At 48.8% G+C, this 15,685-nt stretch overlaps 1 protein-coding gene across 1 annotated transcript in view; it reads left to right on the top strand.

The window, feature by feature from the left end:
* The window catches only part of LOC137322209 (dynein axonemal heavy chain 8-like), a 1,675,662-nt gene that overhangs the window by 974,984 nt on the left and 684,993 nt on the right, over positions 1–15,685 (top strand). Inside the window, exon 50 of the mRNA XM_067985325.1 lies at positions 280–452. Within this exon, the coding sequence (XP_067841426.1) occupies positions 280–452 (173 nt within the window). The remainder of the gene's footprint in view (positions 1–279; positions 453–15,685) is intronic.

The raw sequence follows: 15,685 nt of genomic DNA, 5'->3' as shown, positions 1-15,685 counted from the left end.
CAGGCAAAAGTTTGGTGCATGAAAAGGAGAGTAATATGTGTTACATTTTAATGTCATTAACATCAAAACTTTCTTCTAGGAGCCTTTCCCTAACAATTCTCAATTAGTAAATCAAGCTTACTCCTCGTGATATATAAAACATTTAAATTAATGTTTTAATTTAAAGAATGGTTTGTTCTTTATTAAATATGCTGTTTTCTGTTCATGATCATGTTGTTACACGTATATTATATATAATATGAATATTATACTTTCCATCTGTTCTTTTTTCTCCCATAGGTAAAAATGCATATCAGAGCAGTGGGTGACTTCGAATGGTTGAAACAAAGCAGAGTTTATTTCAGAGATGAAACACAAGATGTAAGAGTGGGTATCACTGATGTGGAATTTATCTATCAGAATGAGTTTCTGGGCTGCACTGATCGACTTGTTATCACACCTTTGACAGACAGGTGAGAGTAGATCTTTGACACTTTACTAGGCTGCTTTTTTGTTTTTTGCATTATTACTTCCATGATAGATCTAACAATTTAGAATGATCACTTTATGGCCTGGATTTTCCTCTAAATTACCTGACCCCGCGACTCCAAGCCCCCAGATCCTGACACCCGACCACCATGACTTCAAGCCCCCGACAGGATCCCAACCACCAGCCCCGACCCTTAGCCTGCATTGTCTTTCCACTCCCATCCCCGACCCAACCCCGAGACCAACTCTTTATCCAGTCTTCACTGGAGGCCTATTGCGCCACACCACCTCTATTACCAATGAGGTCCGAGGCCCAATATCTGAGAAGCCCCGGATCTCACCATTCTGGCACAGGGTATTTACTCTTTGCCCCCCACCAGCCCCCCTCCCCCGCCTTGCAGGTACTGCCACTGCTCAGTCCTGCGCTCTCTTTAAACCACTCGGAGCTTCTCCCATGATGCTCCAGTGCGGGTACTGCCGCTGCTCAGTCCCACATTCTCTTTAAACCTCTTGGAGAGAGAGTGAAAAAAAAATCTGTGAGGGTTAAGTGGTACGCTGGAAAGTACTACTTCTCCCTGACTAGTGCATTGTACAATGCAATGACTGAATGTGGGTGACTAATCCACACGGAGAAGCTCGGAAAGGAAGGTACTCACGGCTAGTTCGGTGAGAGAGAAACTGTGAGGGACAAGTGGTAAGCTGGAGAGTAATACTTGTCTCTGTCTAGTACGTTGTACAATGTACATTTACAAGACTAAATGTGGGTGACTAATCCAGACAGAGAAGCATGAAGCAGAAGGATCTAAGATAATAACTGTGATTGTCTGGTTCATTGCTGTAACTCAAGACCCATCGGAGGTGATTAAACTATGCTGGTTTGCATACCATAGTCTGCGGGTCCAATTGACTCCTGGGTCCTGGGTCGGGAACAGCCTGTCATATAAGAATAAAACCGGATGGACCACCCGGCATCGGACCACTAGGCACCGGACACGACAACGGCAAAACACCAAGCCCAGTCGACCCTGCAAGGTCCTCCTTACTAACATCTGGGGACTTGTGCCAAAATTGGGAGAGCTGTCCCACAGACGAGTCAAGCAACAGCCTGACATAGCCATACTCACAGAATCATACCTTTCAGCCAACGTCACAGACTCTTCCATCACCATCCCTGGGTATGTCCTGTCCCACCGGCAGGACAGACCCACCAGAGGTGGCAGTACAGTGATATACAGTCAGGAAGGAGTAGCCCTGGGAGTCCTCAACATTGACTCTGGACCCCATGAAATCTCATGGCATCAGGTCAAACATGGGCAAGGAAACCTCCTGCTGATTACCACCTACCGTCCTCCCTCAGCTGATGAATCAGTCCTCCTCCATGTTGAGCACCACTTGGAGGAAGCACTGAGGGTAGCAAGGGCACAAAATGTACTCTGGGTGGGGGACTTCAATATCCATCACCAAGAGTGGCTCGGTAGCACCACTACTGACCGAGCTGGCCGAGTCCTGAAGGACATAGCTGCTAGACTGGGCCTGCGGCAGGTGGTGAGCGAACCAACACGAGGGAAAAACTTACTTGACCTCGTCCTCACCAATCTACCTGTCGCAAATGCATCTGTCCATGACATTATTGGTAGGAGTGACCACCGCACAGTCCTCGTGGAGATGAAGTCCTGTCTTCGCACTGAGGACACTATCCAACGTGTTGTGTGGCACTACCACCATGCTAAATGGGATAGATTCACAACAGATCTACCAGCTCAAAACTGGGCATCCATGAGGCGCTGTCGGCCATCAGCAGCAGCAGAATTGTATTCCAGCACAATCTGTAACCTCATGGCCCGGCATATTCCTCACTCTACCATTACCAACAAGCCAGGGGATCAACCCTGGTTCAATGAGGAGTGTAGAAGAGCATGCCAGGAGCAGCACCAGGCGTACCTAAAAATGAGGTGCCAACCTGGTGAAGCTACAACTCAGGACTACATGCATGCTAAACAGCGGAAGCAACACGCTATGGACAGAGCTAAACGATTCCACAACCAACGGATCAGATCAAAGCTCTGCAGTCCTGCCACATCCAGTCGTGAATGGTGGTGGACAATTAAACAACTAACGGGAGGAGGAGGCTCTGCAAACATCCCGGTCCTCAATGATGGCGGAGTCCAGCACGTGAGTGCAAAAGACAAGGCTGAAGCGTTTGCAACCATCTTCAGCCAGAAGTGTCGAGTGGATGACCCATCTCGGCCTCCTCCCGATATCCCCACCATCACAGAAGCCAGTCTTCGGCCAATTCGATTCACTCCACCTGATATCAAGAAACGACTGAGTGCACTGGATACAGCAAAGGCTATGGGCCCCGACAACATCCCAGCTGTAGTGCTGAAGTCTTGTGCTCCAGAACTAGCTGCGCCTCTAGCCAAGCTGTTCCAGTATAGCTACAACACTGGCATCTACCCGACAATGTGGAAAATTGCCCAGGTGTGTCCTGTCCACAAAAAGCAGGATAAATCCAATCCGGCCAATTACCGCCCCATCAGTCTACTCTCAATCATCAGCAAAGTGATGGAAGGTGTCATCGACAGTGCTATCAAGCGGCACTGACTTACCAATAACCTGCTCACCGATGCTCAGTTTGGGTTCCGCCAGGACCACTCGGCTCCAGACCTCATTACAGCGTTGGTCGAAACATGGACAAAAGAGCTGAATTCCAGAGGTAGGTGAGAGTGACTGCCCTTGACATCAAGGCAGCATTTGACCGAGTGTGGCACCAAGGAGCCCTTGTAAAATTGAAGTCAATGGGAATCAGGGGGAAAACTCTCCAGTGGCTGGAGTCATACCTAGCACAAAGGAAGATGGTAGTGGTTGTTAGAGGCCAATCATCTCAGCCCCAGGACATTGCTGCAGCAGTTCCTCAGGGCGGTGTCCTAGGCCCAACCATCTTCAGCTGCTTCATCAATGACCTTCCCTGCACAGTGTTCAGTTCCATTCGCAACCCCTCAAATAATGAAGCAGTCCAAGCATGCATGCAGCAAGACCTGGACAACATCCAGGCTTGGGCTCATAAGTGGCAAGTAACATTTGCGCCAGATAATTGCCAGGCAATGACCATCTCCAACAAGAGAGAGTCTAACCACCTCCCCCTGACATTCAACAGCATTACCATCACCGAATCCCCCACCATCAACATCCTGGGGGTCACCATTGACCAGAAACTTAACTGGACCAGCCATATAAATACTGTGGCTACAAGAGCAGGTCAGAGGCTGGGTATTCTGCGGCGAGTGACTCACCTCCTGACTCCCCAAAGCCTTTCCACCATCTACAAGGCACAAGTCAGGAGTATGATGGAATACTCTCCACTTGCCTGGATGAGTGCAGCTCCAACAACACTCAAGAAACTCGACACCATCCAAGATAAAGCAGCCCGCTTGATTGGCACCCCATCCACCACACTAAACATTCACTCCCTTCACCACCGGCGCACTGTGGCTGCAGTGTGTACCATCCACAGGATGCACTGCAGCAACTCGCCAAGGCTTCTTCGACAGCACCTCCCAAACCCGCGACCTCTACCACCTAGAAGGACAAGAGCAGCAGGCACATGGGAACAACACCAGCTGCACGTTCCCCTCCAAGTCACACACCATCCCGACTTGGAAATATATCGCCGTTCCTTCATTGTCGCTGGGTCAAAATCCTGGAACTCCCTTCCTAACAGCACTGTGGGAGAACCGTCACCACACGGACTGCAGCGGTTCAAGAAGGCGGCTCACCACCACCTTCTCGAGGGCAATTAGGGATGGGCAACAAATGCCGGCCTCGCCAGCGACGCCCACATCCCGTGAACGAATAATAAAAAAAAAATATGCTGTTAGGAGTGGTTTATTGTCTCTAAGAGGAAAGGAAGAAACCAAACCCAATATAAAAACCCGGGAGAGGGCAAAGAGGCTGAAGCAAGGGCACCAGGCGTTCTCCCTGCAGGCTCAGTTGGCAAATGGAGAGAAGAGGCGGGCGTTGGTTAGATAGGTCCGCGAGCTGCTCGAGCGCCTTTACAAGCACCACAGGGCCGAGATAAGGACCCAGCTGGAGGACGAGCTGCAGGGCACTGAGGACGCCAAACTCCGCATGGAGGTCTCCCAGCAAGCTCTTTTGGCGGACGTGAAGAAGAAGCAATCCACCAATGAACAGGTCGAACGATATGCAAAAATACAGGGGGATCTTTGCATGAAATGACGATGGTCAAGGAGATTGAAGGCGACTTGGAAGAGTACAGGAACAAGTTGACAGGTCTCGACGAGAGGTCTTGGAATAACGAGACCCTCCAGGAGCAACTCGCTGCCCTGCAGGGGACTATTGGTAGGAGAGAAAACACTGTCTGAGACCATGTGCTCAACTGAAGGCGAGAGGTATGTGAAGAGGCCTTCAAAGGTAGTCCAGTGTGGTGATCACAGTAAAAGAGAGTAAGTCTGTGCATGAAGACAGTGCGGATCTGGAAATTACAGAGCAAGACCCAAGTATTGTAGGACTATGCGAAGAAACCATTGAAACCATCCTAACTGAAGTTGTAAACAGAAATAACTGGGGCCTTTTGGGATGGCAAACCGCAGGAATCAAGTGGAGTGAGGGACAGTTGCTTCAAGATGGTGGACGAAGCCAAACACGCTTGCAGTTGGAAAAAGCAACACAGTCGCTCAGCATCCCGCGAAGTGTGGCCGAGGAGCAACAGCTGGAGCTTGAGTGGTTAAGGAGAAATATCGAGAAACCAGTTCCAATCTTTGAAAAACCCAAGGAATGTGCTGCATGGCCACCACCAGAATTTGTTCGCGATGTTATAGGATTGAGTACTGGTGCGGACAGTGGAAAGTTCCATGTCTACAGACATTTATGTCAAAGAGACTACCTGAGGGAAGAATTCAAGGAGGAAAAGTCCAAAGATATAACAGTAACAGAGGTTGTTAATCAGTGGAAAGAGAAAAAGAAGAAAGTCGACCTCGTTGAGAGCGCAGAAGAAGCTCAAAAGATTATCTCTGAGGTGGTAATAGCACCAGAGCACCCAGCGGAGGAGCCCTTCACTGAAGAGTCCTCTGAAATGGTTTCCGCAACCTCGCAATTGACTGAAACCCCAGTGATAACCGCAGAGAGCAACCATACAGGAGAATGTGGGTGCCCTATCTCAAAGGTTGTGCCTTATGGTAGAAATCACTCAAGCCCCTGGCTCTTTGCTGGCGAGAGTGATATGTAACAGAGCGAGCAAGTTGTATCTGAGACAGGGGTACCACTTTAAGAGGTTGTTGACCTTTGATAGCCTTTAATGACTCCCAGCCTTGATTAGAAAGAGAGAGAGAGGCTGTCTAGTGCATTGTACAGTGCAAAGACTGAATGTGGGTGTCTAATCCACAGGGAGATGCTTGGAGAGGAAGGGACTCAGGGTGAGTTCGGTAAGAGAGAAACTGTGAGGGACAAGTACTAAGCTGAAGAGTACTATCTTTCCCTGTCTATCTTAGTGGAGAACTTGGAGATGATGGTGTTCCCTTGCACCTGCTGATGTCCTTCTCGGTGGTGGAGGTTGCAGGCTTCCGAATAAGCCTTGGCGACTTGCTGCAGCACATTCTGTAGATAGTACATCCTGCAGTCATGACATGCAGGTGGTGGAGGGAGTCGATTTTTAAGCTTTGTCCTGGATAGTGTCGAGCTTCATGAATGTTGTTGCAGCTGCATCCATCCAGGAAAGTGGATAGTATTCTTTCACACTCCGAGCTTATGCCTTGTCGATGGTGGAGAGGCTTTGTGGTATGAGGAGGTGAACCATTCACTGCAGAGGAGTTAGCTTATGACTTGCTCTAGATGGCATTTATGTGACTGGCCCAGATGAGTTTCTGGTTAATGGTAACCCCCAGGATGTTGATGGTAGGCAATTCAGTGATAGTAATGAGAGAGCAGACCTGAGCAGGAGGCCCAGGTACCACTACCTATAAAACCGGCAGCGAGGGCGGCAGCGGGAGTGCAAGAGAGTGGACCTGAACATAAGAACATAAGAAATAGGAGCAGGAGTAGGCCATATGGCCACTCAAACCTTCTCCACCATTCAATAAGATCATGGCTGATCTTCGACCTCAACTCCACTTTCCCGCTTGATCCCCATATCCCTTGATTCCCTATAGTCCAAAAATCTATCCATCTCAGCCTTGAATAAATCCAATAACTCAGCAGCCACAGCCCTCTGGGGTAGAGAATTCCAAAGATTCACAACCCTCTGAGTGAAGGAATTCCTCCTCATCTCAGTCTGAAATGGCCAACCCCTTATCATGAGACTATGCCCCCTAGTTCTAGACTCTCCAGCCAGGGGAAAAAAATCTCTCAGCATCTAACCTAAACCCATGGAATTGAGGGAAAAGTACGGACTTGGTTAGGAAGTTGGCTGAGCGAAAGGCGACGGAGAGTAGGGATAATGGGTAGGTACTCACATTGGCAGGATGTGACTAGTGGAGACCCGCAGGGATCTGTCTTGGGGCCTCAATTATTCACAATATTTATTAACGACTTAGATGAAGGCATAGAAAGTCTCATATCTAAGTTTGCAGATGACACAAAGATTGGTGGCATTGTAAGCAGTGTAGATGAAAGCATAAAATTACAAAGCGATATTGATAGATTAGATGAATGGGCAAAACTGTGGCAAATGGAATTCAATGTAGACAACTGTGAGGTCATCCACTTTGGATCAAAAAAGGATAGAACAGGATACTTTCTAAATGGTAAAAAGTTAAAAGCAGTGGATGTCCAAAGGGACTTTGGGGTTCAGGTACATAGATCATTGAAGTGTCATGAACAGGTGCAGAAAATAATCAAGAAGGCTGATGGAATGCTGGCCTTTATATCTGGAGGACTGGAGTACAAGGTGGCAGAAGTTATGTTGCAGCTATACAAAATCACTTTATAAAGATTACAAAAAGAGTATTTTTACTCTTGATTGCTCCTTGTCTTTTTCCATAACTAATCTAAACCTAATGACCATGACCACTGTTCCCTAAACGTTGTGACACTGACACTTGCTCCACCTGACCCATTTCAGTCCCCAGAACTAGAACCAACAATGCTTCCTTCCTCGTTGGGCAGGATTCATACTGATCTGGAAAGTTCTCCTGAACACATTTCAGAAATTCCTCCCCCTCTTTGCCCTTTACACTATTACTATCCCCATCTATATCAGGATAGTTGAAGTCCTCCATTATCACTACTCTATAGTTCTATAGTATATATTCTTCCCACTAGTTGGAGGCCTATAGAATACATCCAGTAGCACCTCTATTGTTTCTTAACTCCAGCCTAATTGATTCTGTCCTTGACCCCTCAAATATATCCTCCCTCTCGCACTGCAACATTCTCTTTAATTAATACTGCCACCCATCCTCCTTTTTTCCTTTCCTATCTTTCCTGAACACCTTGGGCTAAAAATTGGGCAATGTAGCGCCCATTTTTCGGGGCTCTAGCGTGACATGCGCCGTACGCCATCTTGGTAAAGACGTTTCGGCACACGCAGATAATGAGCACCGGCATCATGTAAAGTAAGGAGAATATGCATCAGATCAGTGTGCAACGCTGATTTAAAGGGATAGATGCCATTTTGGCAATCAACGCTCCAGCCAACGCACTGTCTTAACCATGAACAGCTGAACCTGTCTTAGAGATTAGGACTCCCCCCAACAGCGCTATTTAAAGGGATCATGCAGGTGTTACAGATTAGTTACTGGATTATTGCTTCTGGCTGCTGGTACAGTTGGACGTGTTTGTTGAAGCTTCCTATACTTGGATAGAGTTGCTATAGTATATAGAGTGTGGTTTGGTAGGTCCTGCATTATGGTTGATGCCATTTACAACAGTGTGATGCACAAGATTCCTTGCAACGATAGGTGGCCTGCTGGGGCTCCCGCTGGGTATAGAACACAACTGAGAGCATTCAGAGAGGCCACGGAGAGCAGGTCAAGCTGCGAGGAGAGGGAGGAGGAGGCGGCATAGGGCACTAAGCAGGAGGCCATATCCATGAGGGCCTTCAGGGTACAATACTCTTACTTTAACATGAGTGAAGATCAACGCATCCGACGGCTGCATTTCACCAAAGAGGTTGTGATGGAGATCTGTCAACTGCTGCAGCCACAGCTTCAGCCTCAGAGCAGGCTAAGGACAGCATTGCCTGTGGCTGTCAAGGTAACCGTAGCGCTGAACTTTTACGGCTCTGGATTCTTTCAGGCCTTTGCTGGCGATATGTGCGACATCTTGCAGTTTGAAGTGCACTGCTGCATAAAGGAGGTCACGGAGGCAATGTATGTGCTGCGCAACAGGTTCATCACGTTTCCTTTTAACAGAGAGAAGCAGGTGCAGAGTATCATTGACTGCACACATGTTGCTATGTGTGCTCCACATCTCAACTTGGCTATCTTTAAGAACAGAAAGAAGTTCCACACCCTCAACATGCAGCTGGTGTACGATCACACGCAGCGCATCATTCAGGTCAATGTCCGCGATCCTGGCTGCAGTCACAATGCCTTCATTATGCGGCAGTCCAGCGTCCTATCTATCTTTGCACTGGCTCGGCAAGTCAAAGGCTGGCTACTGGGTGACAAGGGCTATCCCATTATGAGGTGGCTCATGACTCCGGTCAGGCATGCACGCGCACATGTAGAGCAGGCATACAAACAGAGCCATGCGGCCACACGGAATGTCGTCAAGCATACCATAGGCCTCCTAAAGCAACGCTTCCGCTGGCTGGACCGTTCCGGTGGAGCCATGCAGTATTCCGCTGAGAGGGTGTCAAGACTCATCGTGGTATGCTGCATGCTGCCCTCGCCCTTATGAGGGAACAGCCCTTGCCACTGCTTATCAGGCAAGATTCGTAGCCAGAAGCAGAGAAAGAGGAGGACGAGGAGGAAGAGGATGAGGAAGAGGAGATAGAGGAGGAAGTGGAGGAAGACGCAAGGAGGTAACAAGGTGCACAGGCCCTGTCAACCAGGGCTCTGCGTGCTCACCTTATTCGTGAGCGATATCAGTAACCTCAACGACACCTCCCAGACCACCAACAGTCTTTCACTCTCCCACATGGCCATCAAATCATCCTCCATATGATTACACATTGCTTCCTCCCGCAGCTCATTGCATAAATAAAAACCACCAACCACCTGCGACTCCAAATACAAATTTATAATGCTACACATTAACTCGGTAGCGTAGTGGTTACGTTGTTGGATTAATGATCCAGAGGCCTGGCCTAATAATCCAGAGTCATGAGTTCAAATCACTGCCATGGCAGCTGGGGAATTTAAATTCAATTAATTAAAATCTGGAATTAAAATACCAGTATCAGTAATGGTGGCCATGAAACTACCGGATTGTTGTAAAAACCCATCTGGTTCACGAATGTCTTTTAGGGAAGGAAACCTGCTGTCTATTACCCAGTCTGGCCGATATATGACTCCAGACCCACAGCAATGTGGATGGTTCTGAATTGGCCGAACAAGCCACTCAGTTGCACAATTTTGCAAAAAAAAGTCATAATAAGAATAAAACCAGACGGACCACTCGGCACCAGATACGACAAAGGCAAACCAAGCCCAGTCGACCCTGCAAAGTCCTCCTCACGAACATCTGGGGACTTGTGCCAAAATTGGGAGAGCTGTCCCACAGGCTAGTCAAGCAACAGCCTGACATAGCCATACTTACAGAATCATACCTTTCAGCCAATGTCCCAGGCTCTTCCATCACCATCCCTGGTATGTCCTATCCCACCAGCAGGACAGACCCACCAGAGGTAGCGGTACAGTTATTAACAGTCAGGAGGGAGTGGCCCTGGGAGTCCTCAACATTGACTCCAGACCCCATGAAATCTCATGGCATCAGGTCAAACATGGGCAAGTGAAACCTCCTGCTGATTACCACCTACCGCCCCTCCCTCAGTTGATGAATCAGACCTCCTCCATGTTGAACACCAGTTGGAGGAAGCACTGAGGGTAGCAAGGGCACAGAATGTACTCTGGGTGGGGGACTTCAATGTCCATCACCAAGAGTGGCTCAGTAGCACCACTACTGGCCGAGTCCTGAAGGACATAGCTGCTACACTGGGCCTGCGACAGGTGGTGAGTGAACCAACACGAGGGAAAAACTTACTTGACCTCGTCCTCACCAATCTACCTGTCGCAAATGCATCTGTCCATGACAGTATTGGTAGGAGTGATCACTGCACAGTCCCTGAGGACACCATCCAACTTGTTGTGTGGCACTATCACCGTGCTAAATGGGATAGATTCACAACAGATCTACCAGCTCAAAACTGGGCATCCATGAGGCGCTGTGGACCATCAGCAGCAGCAGAATTGTATTCCAGCACAATCTGTAACCTCATGGCCTGGCATATTCCTCACTCTACCATTACCAACAAACCAAGGGATCAACCCTAGTTCAATGAGGAGTGTAGAAGAGCATGCCAGGAGCAGCACCAGGCGTACCTAAAAATGAGGTGCCAACCTGGTGAAGCTACAACTCAGGACTACATGCATGCTAAACAGCGGAAGCAACATGCTATTGACAGAGCTGATCGATTCCACAACCAACGGATCAGATCAAAGCCCTGCAGTCCTGCCACATCCAGTCGTGAATGGTGGTGGACAATTAAACAACTAACGGGAGGAGGAGGCTCTGTAAGCATCCCGATCCTCAATGATGGCGGAGTCCAGCAAAAGACAAGGCTGAAGCGTTTGCAACTATCTTCAGCCAGAAGTGTGGAGTGAATGATCCATCCAGGCTTCCTCCCGATATCCCCACCATCACAGAAGCCGGTCATCAGACAATTCGATTCACTCCACGTGATATCAAGAAACGACTGAGTGCACTGGATACAGTAAAGGCTATGGGCCCCGACAACATCCCGGCTGTAGTGCTGAAGTCTTGTGCTCCAGAACTAGCTGCGCCTCTAGCCAAGCTGTTCCAGTACAGCGACAACATTGGCATCTACCCGACAATGTGGAAAATTGCCCAGGTATGTCCTGTCCACAAAAAGCAGGACAAATCCAATCCGGCGAATTACCGCCCCATCAATCTACTCTCAATCATCAGCAAAGTGATGGAAGGTGTCATCGACAGTGCTATCAAACGACACTTACTCACCAATAACCTGCTCACTAATGCTCAGTTTGGGTTCCGCCTTGACCACTCGGCTCCAGACCTCATTGCAGCCTTGGTCCAAACATGGACAAAAGAGCTGAATTCCTGAGGTGAGGTGAGAGTGACTGCCCTTGACACCAAGGCAGCATTTGACCGAGTGTGGCACCAAGGAGCGCTAATAAAATTGAAGTCAGTTGGAATCAGGGTGAAAACTCTCCTGTGGCTGGAGTCATACCGAGCACAAAGGAAGATGGTAGTGGTTGTTGGAGGCCAATTATCTCAGCCCCAGGACATTGCTGCAGGAGTTCCTCAGGGCAGTGTCCTAGGCCCAACCATCTTCAGCTGTTTCATCATTGACCTTCCCTCCATCATAAGGTCAGAAATGGGGATGTTCGCTGATGATTGCACAGTGTTCAGTTCCATTCGCAACACCTCAGTTAATAAAGCAGTCCGTGCCCGCATTCAGCAAGACCTGGACAACATCCAGGCTTGGGCTGATAAGTGGCAAGTAACATTCGCGTCAGACAAGTGCAGGACAATGACCATCTCCAACAAGAGAGTGTCTCACCACCTCCCCATGACATTCAATGACATTACCATCGCCGAATCCCCCACCATCAACATCCTGGGGGTCACCATTGACCAGAAATTTAACTGGACCAGCCATATAAATACTGTGGCTACAAGAGCAGGTCAGAGGCTGGGTATTCTGTGGCGAGTGACTCACCTCCTGACTCCCCAAAGCCTTTCCACTATCTACAAGGCACAAGTCAGGAGCGTGATGGAATACTCTCCACTTGCCTGGATGAGTGCAGCTCCTACAACACTCAAGAAGCTCGACACCATCCAGGACAAAGCAGCCCGCTTGATTGGCACCCCATCCACCACCCTAAACATTCACTTCCTTCACCACCGGCGCACAGTGGCTGCAGTGTGTACCATCCACTGGATGCACTGCAGCAACTCGCCAAGGCTTCTTCAACAGCACCTCCCAAACCCTCTATCACCTCGAAGGACAAGAGCAGCAGGCACATGGGAACAACACCACCTGCACGTTCCCCTCCAAGCCACACACCATCCTGACTTGGAAATATATCACTGTTCCTTCATCGTTGCTGGGTCAAAATCCTGGAACTCCCTTCCTAACAGCACTGTGGGAGGACCTTCACCACACGGACTGCAGCGGTTCAAGAAGGCAGCTCACCACCACCTTCTCAAGGGCAATTAGGGATGGGCAATCAATGCTGACCTCGCCACCGACGTCCACATCCCATGAACGAATAAAAAAAATCTATGAAACATTCTACTATTCACCCTTGTGCACATTCTTTGTGGCTGTCTTTTGTGTGCCTTTGCCTATCCTAGTGCTCCTATGAGGTGTATCCCCAGTGACTGGAGCATGGGTAGTTGAAGGCTGCTGGCCTTCAATGGAGCAGCGTGCAAATGGCCTACGAAGTCAACCTCAAGCTGCTCTGGGCCGGGAGTGCACCATCTCAGCATGGGCTGCAGCAGTCTGGCCCGGCTGACTGACAGGCAACAGCAAGGGCATTGACGGAGTGGCAGGGGTCGGAGCAGGAATGCTGTCATTCAGAGGGACGACACCAGGTTCGACTCATGGTGCCACCTCCATGTCCCTGGTCATTGTGCACAGACTTTCTGGCAGGCTTTCCTTTGCACCAAGCATTTGGTAGTGTACACCCACCAGCCGTCTTCTGTAGCCTGGCCCATCGAAGTCATCATCTGACTCCTCTGCAGCAGGACCAGTGTGCGACCTCGCCCTCCAGCGAGCTGGCACCTGTGGTATCCGTTCCCCCCGCCCAGGGTCTTGCGCAATTGTGCCTGGTGTCTCACCGCGTGCAGATCCCTCCTCTAACCTAGCCTCTAAAGGACGCGCAGTGTCAGTATCTGAGCTGGTGGTTGCGAGTGTCCGATTGAGTGACAGTGCAGCTCCAGTGTCCTCCTCCTCCTCCTCAGACGGTGCCGACTCCCATTCTTGGGTATCTGCAATGACAAAGGGAGACGAGTTAAGTTGTGGAGCAGGGAGAGGAGCAAGTAAGACGTGCATGCTGACACCATCTGCAGCACGTTTTTTTTTATTCGTTCATGGGATGTGGGCATCGCTGGCAAGGCCAGCATTTATTGCCCATCCCTAATTGCCCTCGAGAAGGTGGTGGTGAGCCACCTACTTGAACCGCTGCAGTCCGTGTGGTGACGGTTCTCCCACTGTGCTGTTCGGAAAGGAGTTCCAGGATTTTGACCCAGCGACAATGAAGGAACGGCGATATATTTCCAAGTCAGGATGGTGTGTGACTTGGAGGGGAACGTGCAGGTGGTGTTGTTCCCATGTGCCTGCTGCTCTTGTCCTTCTAGATGGTAGAGGTCGCTGGTTTGGGAGGTGCTGTCGAAGAAGCCTTGGCGAGTTGCCGCAGTGCATCCTGTGAATGGTACACACTGCAGCCACAGTGCGCCGGTGGTGAAGGGAGTGAATGTTTAGGGTGGTGGATGGGGTGCCAATCAAGCGGGCTGCTTTATCTTGGATGGTGTCGAGCTTCTTGAGTGTTGTTGGAGCTGCACTCATCCAGGCAAGTGGAGAGTATTCCATCACACTCCTGACTTGTGCCTTGTAGATGGTGGAAAAGCTTTGTAGGGGGTGGTGGTGTGTGTCAGCTTCACCTCTGACTTCTGAGCGGTTCGAATCGCTCCCACTCCCTTGGTTCTAGACCTTGGACTTATTTGGGGGTTGTGACAAAAGTGCAGCAGACAACTGGTTTTGGTGCAAGAAACTTTGACCTTTATTCAAGAGAGAAAATACAACACAACAATCTTAACTCTAATAAAATGGGGAACACTTTGATACACACGAGGGAAATTACAGTAGAAAGATACCCCACCCCTCCCAATCCCACTTTACTAGCTAAGCTAGGTGGGAAAGTAAACTGTGAGGAGGACCCAATCAGTTTGCAAAGTGATAGAGACAGGTTAAGTGAGTGGGCAAGAAGGTGGCAGATGGAGTATCATGTGGGGAAATGTGAGGTTATTCATTTTGGTAGGAAGAATAAAAAAGCAGATTATTTTTTAAATGGTTAGAAACTATTAAATGTTGGTGTTTGGAGAGATCTGGGTGTCCATACAAGAAACACAGAAAGTTAGCATGTAGGTACAGCAAGCAATTAGGAAGGCAAATGGAATGTTGGCCTTTATTGCAAGGGGGTTGGAGTACAAAAGTACAGAAGGCTTACAATTGTACCGGGCATTAGTGAGACCACACCTGGAGTACTGTGCAGAGTTTTGGTCTCTTTATCTAAGGAAGGATATACTTGCCTTAGCGGCAATCCAACAAAGGTTCACTAGATTAATTCCTGGGATGAGAGTGTTGTCCTATGAGGAGAGATTGAGTAGAATGGGCCTATGCTCTTTGGAGTTTAGAAGAATGAGAGGGGATCTCATTGAAACATATAAGATTTTGAAGGGGCTTGACAGGTTAGGAACAGGAGTAAGCCATTCAGCCCCTCGTGTCTGCTCTGACATTTGATAAGATCATGGCTGATCTGTGATCTAACTCCATATACCTGCCTTTGGTCCATATCCCTTAATACCTTGGTTGCCAAAAAGCTATCTATCTCAGATTTAAATTTAGCAATTGAGCTAGTATCAATTGCCGTTTGCGGAAGAGTTCCAAACTTCTAGCACCCTTTGTGTTTAGAAATGTTTTCTAATCTCACTCCTGAAAGGTCTGGCTCTAATTTTTAGACTGTGTCCCCTACTCCTAGAATCCCCAACCAGCAGAAATAGTTTCTCTCTATCCACCCTATCTGTTCCCCTTAATATCTCATAAACTTCGATCAGATCACCCCTTAACCTTCGAAACTCTAGAGAATACAACCACAATTTGTGTAATCTCTCCTCGTAACTTAACCTTTGAAGTCCGGGTATCATTCCAGTAAACCTACGCTGCACTCCCTCCAAGGCCAATATGTCCTTCCGAAGGTGCGGTGCCCAGAACTGCTCACAATACTCCAGGTGCGGTCTAACCAGGGTTTTGTATCGCTGCAGCATAACTTCT

The sequence above is a fragment of the Heptranchias perlo genome, chromosome 5, assembly GCF_035084215.1.
Source record: "Heptranchias perlo isolate sHepPer1 chromosome 5, sHepPer1.hap1, whole genome shotgun sequence".
Classification (NCBI taxonomy): Eukaryota; Metazoa; Chordata; class Chondrichthyes; order Hexanchiformes; family Hexanchidae; genus Heptranchias; species Heptranchias perlo.
Note: the sequence above shows the minus strand (reverse complement) of the source record. Positions and strands in the feature narration are given on the sequence as shown.